General features: G+C 41.0%; 1 protein-coding gene and 1 pseudogene across 1 annotated transcript in view; one reads left to right on the top strand and one right to left on the bottom strand.

The window, feature by feature from the left end:
* Morc1 (MORC family CW-type zinc finger 1) overlaps positions 1 to 13,515 on the top strand; it is a 158,608-nt gene that overhangs the window by 17,767 nt on the left and 127,326 nt on the right. Inside the window, exons 5-7 of the mRNA XM_037209983.1 lie at positions 2,215 to 2,305; positions 2,906 to 3,014; positions 7,311 to 7,470. Coding sequence (XP_037065878.1) covers positions 2,215 to 2,305; positions 2,906 to 3,014; positions 7,311 to 7,470 — 360 coding nt within the window. The remainder of the gene's footprint in view (positions 1 to 2,214; positions 2,306 to 2,905; positions 3,015 to 7,310; positions 7,471 to 13,515) is intronic.
* Positions 1,502 to 2,069, bottom strand: LOC114685173 (annotated as a pseudogene).

Below are 13,515 nucleotides of genomic sequence, written 5' to 3'. Positions count from 1 at the left end.
TGGACTCCAGCTGAACCTGGCTGGACCCTCAGCTTTTGACTCCTCCTCAATGCCATTCCCTAACTATTCTGCCTGAAGGACACACTTCTTTGGTTCTCTGTCACATCACTTGTTTCCCTCACTTAATCCTCTGGGACATGATCTTGTATTGCTTTCACTTTTTCCTATCACTACACTAATGCAGACCTTAATGTCCTCCTGTAAGTGTATTGTAAAGTAGAGAATGCGTGTGAAGTATATAACATTCCTAATACATATGAAACGGTCAGTAAATGCTGGTTAATGTTACCAATGGCGCTTTACCTATGGCTTACTCTCTTATGAGAACATGTGGTCCAGTGTGTTTAGCTTCAGACTAACATCGTGTTAATGGCCTTTAAATATCTCACACCACGTGATGCCGAACTATAGCAAGTCTGTGCCCAGACAGGCACAGGGTACCCCACATAACTTTAAGCTGTACTTGGCCAGCTAGTAGGAAGAACATTCATGATTAGAAGATCACATATTCTGAGGTCCGGAGGATTCTTTCCCAGGATCCCGAATGCTTTAGAGAGATGAGGACAATGAATCTACAAGTCTGAAGTGATCTCCTTCCTCTCCAGGGAGCGGCCGCAGGGACATATCTCTGTCCTCAGTGTCACCCCCACCAGAACCAACCCCAGGAGAAATTTACTGTCTTGCAGACAACTGCAATATTGACATTAACACGTATGTTCCAGGAGGTGTGTGAAGCATTTGATAGATATATCAGCTCATTTAATTCGTTTTCTTTATCTTTATCAAAGCTGTGGAGTTAGCACTTTCCTTGTAGAAACAACGAAATCAAGGCTTACAGTTTTACCTGAGGTCACACAGTAAGGTCTGTCTGGCCTTCATTACATTACCATGAGGATCTTAGTCTGTGACTCTGGGTCTTGACACCAGTCCTTGGCAGTGGTCTGTCTTAAAAGCTACGGCTTTGTCCTAATGTCCTGAGGCATGGCTGAAGTTCTGACAGCTGGACTCAGTGCTGACATCTGTAGACGAAATTCTAAACAGTCTTAGTAAATAAGAAACACGGAGCCAAATGCAGGGGTAATAGCTGAAGGATCAGAGAATTAGCGAAGAGCCACTAACTACCCTTTAGCTTACCACCAAGCCAGAGTTTCCTACATGAGAGAGCTTTTTCCTGCCCAACCTGCACTTTTTATGGCTTTCCTCTTCTGCCTTCTCATTGGCTCTAGCCCAGCCACATGACTTCCTCGTCACTGCCTGTCTATACAGACCTCCAGGTTGTACTGGGATTTATGGTTGGTACTGGGATTAAAGGCTCATGTCATCATGCTTGGCTGTGCCCTTGACCACACAGAGACTTTACCTGCCATGTGATTGGATTAAGGACATGGGCTACCACCACCTGACCTCTGTTCCTGGCTCACTATGACTTCTGATCTCCAGGCAAACTTTATTTATTTTTTCAAAACTTTTTTTTTTTTTTTTAATAGCAGTAAGACCCAAGGTTAGTTTTTGTAGCCGCTGCTAGCCCTTCTGCCTCTGGCACGTTCAAACTTCCAGCCCTTGGAGCGGACATAGGGTTTGGTATGGCTGTGTGGGGTTCCTGGGGCCTTGCCAAAATGCCGGTATACCTCTCGGCCCTTCTGAGGACCAGACAGGAGCACAGTGCCACGGCCCTTGGGAGACTCCAGGGTCAGCTGGTCGCAGGTGAGGATCTTACCCCCAACCTTGAGGATAAGACTTCGGGCGTGGCTGCTCACCCGCAGTGCACACACCTTCAGTTTAGGCACTTTGAGAATCCACACATCATCTGTGACTGTGCCCACAACCACAGCTGTCTTGTTCTCTCGGCCAGGAAGCTTCATCTTTCGGATCATCCAAGACAGGGACAGAGGTGGCCGGTTAGTGCAACTCATAAATAACCTTTTCAGCACAACCTGATTGAAGGTGGAGTTGGTTCATCTGGCCAGAAACCTGTACAGCTTGACCAGCAGCTGCATGTAGATGTCCTGGCTCTTGGGCTCCTTGTGCCAAACCTTTCGGTCCTTGTTGTGGCAAATATCAACACCCATGATGGCACCTCCTGCTTGGCCAGGTCCAGAAAGCGCAAACTTTATTTATTAACATACAAATAAAATCACATTTCAGCACAATGAAAATATCACCACAGACATCTATCTATTCCTAACTACCTTAAGAACTCTTTGTTGATTATAGATGAAGCTCCAGACATCATTTACTTTGGAACATCCAAGAAACAGTTATCAACCTCGACGTTCATTGGGCAATATGGCAACGGACTTAAGAGGTGAGAATTGTTCGCCCTTAAGATGTGAATCACTTGCTGAGACTGAAAACAGTATTGAAACAATATTACAAGCTGGCACAGCCAGCTGAAGTTTTATTCTACTGAGCATCTAAACTTGCTTTGGAATCTTTATATTCACAACCAACTCAGGTCTTTACAATGTGAAAAAGCTTCTCATGTAGAATAAGTTGAGTCTCTTACAGGCACCCCCCAAAAGAGTCAAGTGTCATTGCATCTTTATGTTCTATTGTTTCCCAATGCATATTTGAGCATCGCTGTGGTATCTGCAGCTTTCTTTACTTTGCCTCAATGTAAGTGAGACATGTGTGGTCTCTTCCAGGGCCCAGTAGTTGTTCTTTTGAGCCTTAGCTGGAACTTCTCTTGGGCAGCTCTATCTCAAGCAAAAGTGTCCGGCTGGATTTGCTCAAATTTATCTGCTGTACTTTGAGAAATAGCACAGTACTTGTGCACTCCTGGGGATGAGTCAAGCAGATGGGTTATCGAAAAGAACAACCTGTTACAGTAAACAGAATCATGCCCCTCGTTTCTTCTTTATTGGTGTCTGCATATAAATCATTGTGCTCTTCGTTTTTCATATAGTGGGTCCATGAGGATTGGCAAAGACTTCATTCTTTTCACAAAGAAGGAAGAGACCATGACCTGTCTGTTCTTCTCTCAGACTTTCTGTGAAAAAGAAGGTCTCACTGAGGTAAGAGATGGGGCTGTCTTTCCATTTTTCCATGGCAACAGTGCCGTTTTCATTTGCCGTCTCTCGAGGTGAAGCCTGCTCTAACTCCTCACAGATTATTACTTAGAAATATGGGCATATGGTTGAAGGATGGACAGAAGGTGTCTGTGCACTCTGGGGTCACTGGAGGGCTTTTTGGAGAACTTAATTTTGTTCTCCTTGTGCCCCAATTTCCCAGAGTAAGAAACTGTCTTTGGCACAGTGATATTTCTTGGAGAAGCCTCCGGAGACCTGGACACTTTGTGTCACACACTGTTGATCACTTTTTAAATAAATAGACTGTTGAGGTCAAAGACTTAGAGCACAATTTGTAAAGAACCTGCATGCAAAATAGACTTAAATTGCTAACTCCGGTGATGGCATTCTTTAACTCCCTTAGCTGAACTGCAGACATCTTATTAATTTACAATGTTTTGAGTTCGGTTTTGAATGTCAATTGTAATTCAGTGCCCCGTGTGCACATTACAAATACTGTCTGCTCAGCAATGGTTAGATCCTGTGGAAGGAAAAAACAGAAACAAAAACAAACAAGAACCAACACAACAGCTGAAAACCCTGTCACTATTGAAACATTTGCAGCTCCATCACAAGATAAGTCAGACTCATAGGAATGGGTTAAATAACAAAACTGGAGTGTCGTGAAAGAATCCTGCTCAATGAGTATGTGTGGCTGTTTTTAGCAAAATGTCAAAAAGCAGCAGCAGGAAGGGAAAGCTTAGAGCCCTCAAGTGGCCTGTGAAGATTTTATGGAGGTAATACGACTTGCATCTGGGTAGGCTGGTCTGTGGAGGTGGGCGTGGGGTTTGAACAGTGTGGCAGTGTGAGCCTGCTGCAAGGGTTGGGTCTGGGCACAGCAACAGCCTTTAGGCAAAGAGGACCTTACACACACACACACACACACACACACACACACACACACACACACACACACACACAGTAATCATTTACCATTTGTACGTTCTCAGAAGCTTTCTCTTCCAAGTGTGTGTTTTGTGTTGATATTTCCCTACAGATAATCGAAGATACCTCATTGTATTGCATTCAGGCATTCTCTATGACCCTCCCACTGTACAAGAGGGCTTACATAATTTCTTTCTTTCTATTTTTGCACACAGACACAGCTCAAAAGTGCTCTACCAAAAATCTGGCCGTTCCTGTGTCAGGCTTTACATTCTCAGGTCACTCCACTCCACCATGGAGTCTGCCATCACCTGTTCCACGCTTGCTTTTCTCTGATGCACCTTCTGTTTTGTTTAGAATGAACAATTACCTAGTGTTGTGTTTACTCACTGCCATCATGGATGATGTGCTCCGTTTCCCCTGTTGGTATCACTTGGCTAACCCCATCTTCCGACTGCAGCCACAGCTCCATCTTCTCTGGTAGACTCTGCTCTGGAGCTCTCCCCTTGCAGTGACTCATGCCTCTGCCTCCTAAGGTTGGCATTCAGTTGCCATGCTGGGATCTGACCTGCTTTCATCCTGTGTGCCAATCCTCTCCAATCCTCTCCTGTGTCAGCTCTCAGATCCTAAATCTCGTGTGTGTGTGTGTGTGTGTGTGTGTGTGTGTGTGTGTGTGTGTGTAGCATGCTCCCTCTTGGTGCCACACACTCTATACTTGAGTCCTGAGCTGGAGAGCAAGTGAGACTCTGTGCACAAACATCTTCCCAACCACTTTCACACTTGGTCATAGTTTGGCTTGATGGCATTCCTAAGCTAGACCTCGTTCTTCTTCAAGATTTGAAAGGCACTGTTCTGTCATCAGGTCTCTAGTATAGTGATTGAAAAATCTGAAGCCATTTGACTTTGTTCTGTGGTCTCAAATGGTATTATTCTTTTTTTTCTTTCTCCCTCCCACTGAGAGAACCTTCTTTATCCCTAGTTCTGATTTCATTGTTTCCTCTGGATGGTGTATTTGTAACCATTGTGTTGGGCACAGTAGCATCTTTCCGTTCTGGAAACACATATACTTCTGTTCTGGGTGGGTCCCATCAAACTGGTGATTTTTTTTCAATCCAGATTTTCTTTTGTCTTCCTTTACAGCTCCTGTTTTCAACACGTAGACTTGTAAATTAAAAAAAAATTCACTAACTTTTCTCTCATGTTTTCTATCTTCGATTCTTGCTTTGTTTTCTGAGAGGTTCTCAATATTTATCTTCTAATTCCTTTATGTCATCCCCCCTGTAATTATATTCTTAATTCCCTAGAAGTGTTTCTTATTTGTTCATTGTTTCTTTTAAAAAAATGATCCAGTTTTTATTTTGAAGACATAGTATTTTCTTTTATAGCTGAAAATTTTTTTTACTTATGTTATTTGGATTATTTTTGTTATTTTTGTTTTTGTACACACTAGAGAATGAATCCAGGGCCTCAAACATTTTAGGCAAATGCTCTGTAACTGAGATACATCCTCAGCTTAATTTTTCTTAAATTAAAATTTATTTATTTTATATCCCAACAACAGTTTCCCCTCCCTCCTTTCCTCTCATTCCTCCCACGCTGCCCCTCCCCCAATCCACTCCTCCTCAGTTTCTGTTCAGAAAGGGGCAGGACTCCCATGGGTATCATCAAAGCCTGGCATATCAAGTTTTGATAAGATTAAGCACCTCCCCTTGTACTTAGGTTGGGCAAGGCAACCCAGCATGAATAATAGGTTCCCAAGAGCCAGCCAAAGCATTAGGGACAGCCCCTGCTCCCATTGTTAGGAGTCTGACAAGTAGACCAAGCTACACAACTGTCACATACATGCAGAGGGCCTAGGATGGTTCCATGCAGGCTTCCTGGTTGTTGGTTCAGACTCTGTGAGCCCCTGTGAGCCCACGTTAGTTGATTTTGTGAGTTTTCTTGTGGTGTCCTTGATCCCTCTGGCTCCTACAATCCTTCCTCCCTCTCTTCAGCAGGGTTCCCTGAGTTTGGCTGTGGGTCCCTGCATCTGTTTCCATCAGTTACTGGGTAAAGCCTCTCTGATGAAAGTTGGGATAGTCACCAATCTGATCACAGGACATGGCCAGTTCAGGCTATGTATCCATTATTGTTAGGAGTCTTAGCTGGCGTCATTCTTATAGACTGGTGGGAGTTTCGCTTGCATCAGGTCTCTACCTGACTCCTTTTCCAGTCACCCCTTCCACCCACCTCTAAACATGATCCCTCATCTCCCATCCCCACCCACCCCGAGTCCACCCAGGAGATCTCTTCTGTTCCCCTTTCCCTTCTATTTTCCCTTCCTGTTACCCAGCCTCTCTGGATCTGTGGATTGTAGCCTGGTTACCCTTTACTTTATAGCTAGTATTCACTTATGAGTGAGTACATACCATGTTTGTCTTTCTGGGTCTGACTTCAGCTTAATTAAAAAAAAATATTTTGTCGCAGGATCTCATTAAGTTGCCAAGATTGGCCTTGAACTCGTGACCCTCTTGCCTCTACTTCCTGAGGTTTACAGGCATTTACCACCAAGACCATCTTACTCTGAAGACTTTAACAATTCTTTTTCTTCTTGAAGTTTTTATCTTCCTCAGATGGCCTTTGTTTCCACAGAATTTTTTTTAACCTGGTTTCTGTTTATCATATCAAGAGGCTTAATTTTTTAAATTTATTCTTTGAGAATTTCCCACAGTATATTTTGATCATATTCATTCCTCTCATCTAAGTTCTTCTCGGCTTCTCCTCCACCTCCCTGTCCACCCAACTTTATTTTCTTTGTCATATCAAAGGGTTTTTATGCCTATCAACCCTGAATACTTCAAAGGTGAACCTATTGAAAGCTCTGAGATTGTGGGAGGGGCTTGGCAGGCAGCTGGAGTGCTGTAATCTAACTAGTGGTTTTATTGGGGAAACTCCACTGATTTTTCACTTATTTTTATATGTGTGTGTGTGTGTGTGTGTGTGTGTGTGTGTGTGTGTGTGTGTGTGTGTGTGTTGGCCTTTTGTGTCATGGCATGTGTGTGGAGGTCAGAGGACAACTTGTGGGAACTGGTTCTTTCTTTTCACCAGCTGTTCCATCCCCGGGATTGAACTCAACACTTGTGACAAATGCTTTTACCCACTCAGCCATTGCAGCAGTCCTGACAATGGAAACTACAAAAACAAAACTCCGAGTATACATATTTATTGTTGGTCTCTCCCTCATCAATCTAAGCTTCAGAGGAAAGATAAACTTTTAACTTTGTGTTTTGTATGGAAGAAGAATAAAGTGAGTCAGGATAAAACAGGGCAATGTTTGTGTGTTTCATAATAAGTTGATGTTTTTTTTTTTTAAAACAGGTTGTAGTTCCAATACCTTCATGGTCAACAAGAACAAGAGAGAGTGTCGCAGATGACCTGCAGAAATTCTTCACAGAATTGTCCATCATTTATAAATACTCCCCATTTAAAAACGAAGCTGAATTGATGCAGCAATTTGATATGATCTATGGGAGATGTGGTAAGGTCATCAAAGTAAAATTCTGATGGAAGCATTTATTTTCATATTTTTTTGTATCAATGATCTCAGGTGCAGTTTCACATGGGGGCAGCCATTCATTCTATCCATATGAGTTTTATCTTAAAAGAATCCAGATGTGAGTTACTGTAAATCCTTGACATAAGGAGAAAGGTTCAGGCTAGTGCTTCTGAATGGGCAATGGATGCCAAAGGCAGTGCCTGTGGGGCTTCTCAGCCCTGAACTTCGTAGCAGAGTTAGCCGTCAGTTGTAGGTTCTCGGTTTGTATGATGTTCCATTGTTAAGAGAGTTACCCATGGGTGCAATAACGCCCTCATGTCTGTGGGGAGTAAGCAACGCATCATCAACATTTGTCTCCTGGATGGACAGATCTTTCCCTTATTTCTTTCAGCTTCCATTGTCCTCCTAGCGTCTAGACCATGCTAGCTAAGGGAGTTTCCTTGTGCCGGTCTTTCTCTAGACATTCCCCGTTTTTGTTTCTCGAAACCTAATAAGAAGTCTACTTTAGAGAAAGCGTTGTGTGTTCTGCTCTTAGCAGTGTTTTGATTAATGTATTTGTGGCAAGATTTTGGTAATTTCATTTCCACCTTGGCCTGCTTTATCTCTGAGATACCTTCTATAACCTGTGGTTTTGTATTTTTAAAACATTGTTGATTCTTTCCTTCTGTCATTGAGAAAAATAGTGAAAATTAAGTTAGTATTTATATGTTAATATAAATATTATAATTTTATTGTTTTAGGTTGCACTGTGAGGTAATGGTTTTCATGGTATCTTCAGATGTGTCCTTATACTTCTTATCATTCCTTGCTTTCACGGCCCCCTCCCTGCTCCAGCTGATCCCTTTCCTTCCCTGAGTTAGTCCCCACTTATGATATCCTATTATTAGACTCTACTCCACTCTCTACTTTCTCACCTCCTTTAAGATCTCTTCCTCCCCTGTCACGATTTTCTTAAGCTTGTGAACCCCTCCACTGCTGTGGGATGTTTTGTATGTCCTGTGGGAGCCTGTTCTTGGGTTTCTCGTGGCTTTACCCAGCAGATCGGTATAGAGGATGATTAGGACTATGGGCCTGAATGCAGGTGTCTGAGATGGTCTGCACTTGGCTGTGCTGTGGGATGGTCTGTATGGCAAATGTGTTGCTCTGATTGGTCAATAAATAAAACCTGATTGGCCGTGGCTAGGCAGGAGGTATAGGTGGGACTAACAGAGAGGAAAAAAGAAAGAATAGGAAGGCAGAAGAGTCACTGCCAGCCGCCGCCAGGACAAGCAGAATGTGAAAATGCTGGTAAGCCACAAGCCACGTGGCAAGGTATTGATTTGTAGAAATGGATTTATTTAAGCTATAAGAACAGTTAGCAAGAAGCCTGCCACGGCCATACAGTTTGTAAGCAAAATAAATCTCTGTGTTTACTTGGTTGGGTCTGAGCGGCTGTGGGAATGGCGGGTGACAAAGATTTGTCTTGACTGTGGGCAAGACAGGAAAACTCTAGCTACACTCTACCACATGCACACACGACGCACATACACACACACACACACACACACACACACACATACACACACACACACACACAACAAATATGTGTAATGTTAAATCTAGGCTCTACATATGAAGGGAAACAACCAGTATTTAATTTTGAAGTGCTCATATAAATATTAGTAAAGTAGTTTTTATTTTTGCTTATTTTATTATGCTTATGAGTTCCATTGGGTAGATTAGAAAAATGGTGGTTTTGTTTGTTTCATATGTGTATACATGGTATTGTGATCATCTTCATTCCCACATTACCCTCTCTTATTCTCCTCTTACTCTTGTGGGATTCCTTCTTTCCAACTAGTTCCTTCTATTTTTATGTCTTTGTGTGTGAGTGCAGGTCTTGGGCAGATATAAACACACATACACACACACACACACATACACACACACATACACACACACAACAGGGGGGTACCTGAGGTTACCACACTGTTCAGTGGTTGATCCAGTATTTACATACAGGCATTTTGACTACAAAGTTCTCATTTTGACTGCATAGGTCTTGTTCTTAGCCCATATGCTGTTCTCCCAACTAAAGGAAGTATAATTATTTTCCCTTTTTAATTTCTCTGAAAAATCACATTTGTTCTCATATCATACTTAGTTTTGTGAATAGTTTGGACATCTTTAACATGGTTAACATAGTTACCCATACTTTGGATCAGGAGTCAGCAAGTCATAGCCATAGGCCAAATTTGACATTCTGTATTTATTTATTTATTGTTTGTTTGTTTATTTATTTTTAAACAAAATAAAATATAGTAAGAATAGTAAGGTAAAACAAAAATCATCCATATCAAAGTCGGACAAGCCAAGCCAACAGAAAAATAAAAGGGCCCCAACAGAAGGCACAAGAATCAGAGATTCATTCAAACACTAGGAGTCCCATAAAAGTATGAAACGGAAAGCTATAGTGTGTATGTGGAGGACCTGATACAGACCCTGTAGGCCCTATGCATGGTCTTCTGTCTCTGTGATTTCATATGAGCTCTGCTCATTTGTTTTAAAGGGCCTTGTTCTCTGCCTCTTCTAAGGGGTTCCCTGAGCTCTGAGGACAGGGATTTCATGGAGACATCTCATTTAGAGCTGTGTGTTCCAAGGTTTTTGTCCTTGTGTAATGTCTGGCTGTGGGTCTATGCATTGGTTCTCATCTGCTGCAGGAAGAAACCTCTCTTATGATGACTGAATAAGGTACCAATCTATGAGTGTAGCAGAATATTATTAGGAGTCATTGTATTGGTCTTTTTTGTTGTTGTTTGATCAGTAGTATTTGGTTTTACCCTGGGCTGTCTAGTCTCTTGTTCTTGGTCACTCAAGCAGTGTTGGGTATTGGTTCCAATTCATGGAGTGGGTCTTAAGTCAAATCACACATTGGTTGGTTACTCCTACAAGGTTTGTGCCACCATTGCCCTAGCATATTTTGCAGGCAGGATAGATTGTAGATCAAAGGTTTTATGGTTGGATTGGTGTTTACTTTTCTCTTTTGGTAGCCTCCAGAGTTCCTTTCCATGTCAGAGTTCCTTTCCATGTCATAGACACATGAACATTGAGGTGAAAGTTCTATGTAGACAGCAGCTTGACCTCTTCATCTTCAATGTGTTGTGTGGGCATTGCCTTCAGCAATGGGACCTTTTTTGGTTGGGATATTTTTAATGATTGCTTCTATTTCACTAGGGGTTATAGTTTTACTTAAATTGTTTATCTGATTTTGATTTAACTTTGGTGAGTGGTGCTTATGGAGAAAATTATCCAGAGAAAATTATCTATTTCTTTTAGATTTTTTCCAGTTTTTTAAAATTTGTTTATTTATTTATTTGCTTACTTATTCATTCATTCATTTATTTATTATATAGCGTTCTGCCTGCATATATTCCAGACGCCAGAAGAGGGCACCAGATCTCGTTACAGATGGTTGTGAGCCACCATGTGGTTGCTGGAAATTGAACTCAGGACCTCTGGAAGAGCTATTAGTGCTTTTAACCTTTGAGCCATCTCTCCAGCCCTCTAGTTTTTTAGTGTATGTCGTTATGATTCGTTGGATTTCCTCAGTGTCTGTGGTTATGTCCTTCTTTTCATTCCTGATTTTGTTAATTTGGATATTCTCTCTCTGCTTTTTGGTTAATTTGGATGAGGGGCTATCCTGTTGATTTTTATTTTCAAAGAACCAACTCTTCTGTTTCATTGATTCTTTGTATTGTTCTGTTTGTCTCTATTTTATTGATTTCAGCCTCAGTTTGCTTATTTCTTGCTATCTACTTCTTTTGTATGTAATTTCTTCTCTTTGTTCTAGAGCTTTCAGGTATGGTGTTAAGTTGCTAGTAAAAGATCTCTCAAGTTTTTTATGTAGGCACTTAATGCTATGGACTTTTCTCTTAGAACTGCTTTTATTTATGGCCCATAAGTTTGCATATACTGTGTATTCATTTTCATTGTATTGTAGAAAGTTTTTAGTGTCTTTCTCTATATCTGTCTTTCATTCAGTAGAGAGTTGTTCAGTTTCCAGGAGTTTGTAAGATTTCTGTTGTTTCTATTATTGATATCCAGCTTTAGTCTGTGATGGTCAAATGCACGGAGTTATTTTGGTTTTCTTCTTATTTGTTGAGACTTAATTTGTGTCCAAGTATGTGGTCAGTTTTGGAGAAAGCACCACAAGGTACTGAGAAGAAGGTATATTCTTTTATGCTTGAATATAATGTTCTGTAAATATCTATTAGGTCCATTTGGTTCATAGTGTCTGTTAGCTCCATTATTTCTCTATTTTTTCTCTAGTTTTTGTCCAGATGACCTGTCTATTATCGAGAGTAGGGTATTGAAATTTCCAGTATTAGTGTGTAAGGGTTAATATGTGATTTATGCTGTAATACTTTTTCTTTTACAAACATGGTTTCCCTTATGTTTGGAGCATAGATATTAAGAATTGAAATATCATCTTGGTGGATTTTTTTCCTTTGATGAGTATGTAGTGTCCTTCTCTATCTCTTCTGATTAGTTTTGTTTGAAGTATATTTTGTTAGATATTAAAATGGCTGCACCAGCTTGTTTCTCAGGTACATTTGCTTTGACTATCTTTTCCCAACCATTTACCCTGAGATAATGTCTATTTTTGATGTTGAGATGTCTTTCTTGGATGCAGCAAAAGCAACGGGTCCTGTTTGCACATCTATTCTGTTATTCTGTGTCTTTTTATTTGGGAATTGAGACCATTTCTATTGAGAACTGTCAATGACCAATAAGTGTTGATTCTTGTTATTTTGTTGTTGTTGGTGGTGGTGGTGGTAGTGGTGTGTGTGTGTGTTTCCTTTCTTTTGATTTTGGTGATCTGGGATTATTTCTTTATGGTTGTAGTTAACCTCCTTAGGGAAGAGTTCTCCTCCTAGCACCTTCTGTAGGGCTATAGATAAATATTGCTTAGCTTTGATTTTATCATGGAATATTTTATTTTCTCCATCTATGGTGATTCAGAGTTTTGTAGGGTATAGCAGTCTGTGGTCTCTTAGAGTCTGCAGCACATCTGTCCAGGCCCTTCTGGCTTTGAGTCTTCATTGAGAAGTCAGATGTAATTCTAATAGGTCTGCCTTTATATGTTACTTGGTCTGTTTCCTTTGCAGCTTTTGTTACTCTTTCTTTGCTCTGTACATTTAGTGTTTTGATTATTATGTGGCAAGGGGAATTTCTTTTCTGGTCTAATTTATTAGGTATTCTCTGTGTTTCTCATACCTTTATAGGCATGTCCTTCTTAAGTTACAAAAATTTTCTTTTTCCTCTTATTTTTAGATTTGGCCCTTTTATAGTGTCCCAGATTTCCTGGATGTTTTGTCTGAGGAAATTTTTAGATTTTTCTTTGACCAGTGTATCTATTTTTTTCTATCATGTCTTCAATACCTGAGATTCTTTCTTCCATCTCTTGTAATCTGTTGCTGAAGCTTGCCTCTGTAGTTCTCTTCGAATTCCCAAGTTTTTCATTTCAAGCATTTCCTCAGTTTGCATTTTCTTCATCGATTTATTCTACTTCCATCTTCAGCTCTTGGACATTTTTATTCATTTCTTTGAACTGTTATATTTTCCTGGATTTCTTCAAGTGATTTATTCACTTCCTCACACTGTTCATTTGTGTTCTCCTGGATTTCTTTAAAGGTTCATTAAGTTCCTCTTTACAAACCTCTATCATCTTCGTGTAGACTGTTTTTAGGTCTTTCTCTTGGGCTTCAGCTGAATAATCAGTGTCTGCTGTGGTAGGATAGCTGGGCTCCAGTGGAGACATCTTGTCCTGGCTGGTACTGATTGTATTTTTACACTGACATCTAGGCATCTGTGATTGGGATGACTATAGGTCTGGTTATTGACACCTGGCTTTGTCTGTTGAGTGTGTGTTTTGTTCTTGGTTCCTGCTTCATTCCTGGACTTTAGGAGAGTATGGTGACCATGTGCTGCCTGGTAGGAAATATCCGATGGACCTGTTTCCCTGGCCAGATCAGTTGATGTGTTCCC

Source organism: Peromyscus leucopus, chromosome 12 (genome assembly GCF_004664715.2).
Source record: "Peromyscus leucopus breed LL Stock chromosome 12, UCI_PerLeu_2.1, whole genome shotgun sequence".
Classification (NCBI taxonomy): Eukaryota; Metazoa; Chordata; class Mammalia; order Rodentia; family Cricetidae; genus Peromyscus; species Peromyscus leucopus.
This window is presented reverse-complemented; position numbering and strand designations above follow the sequence as displayed.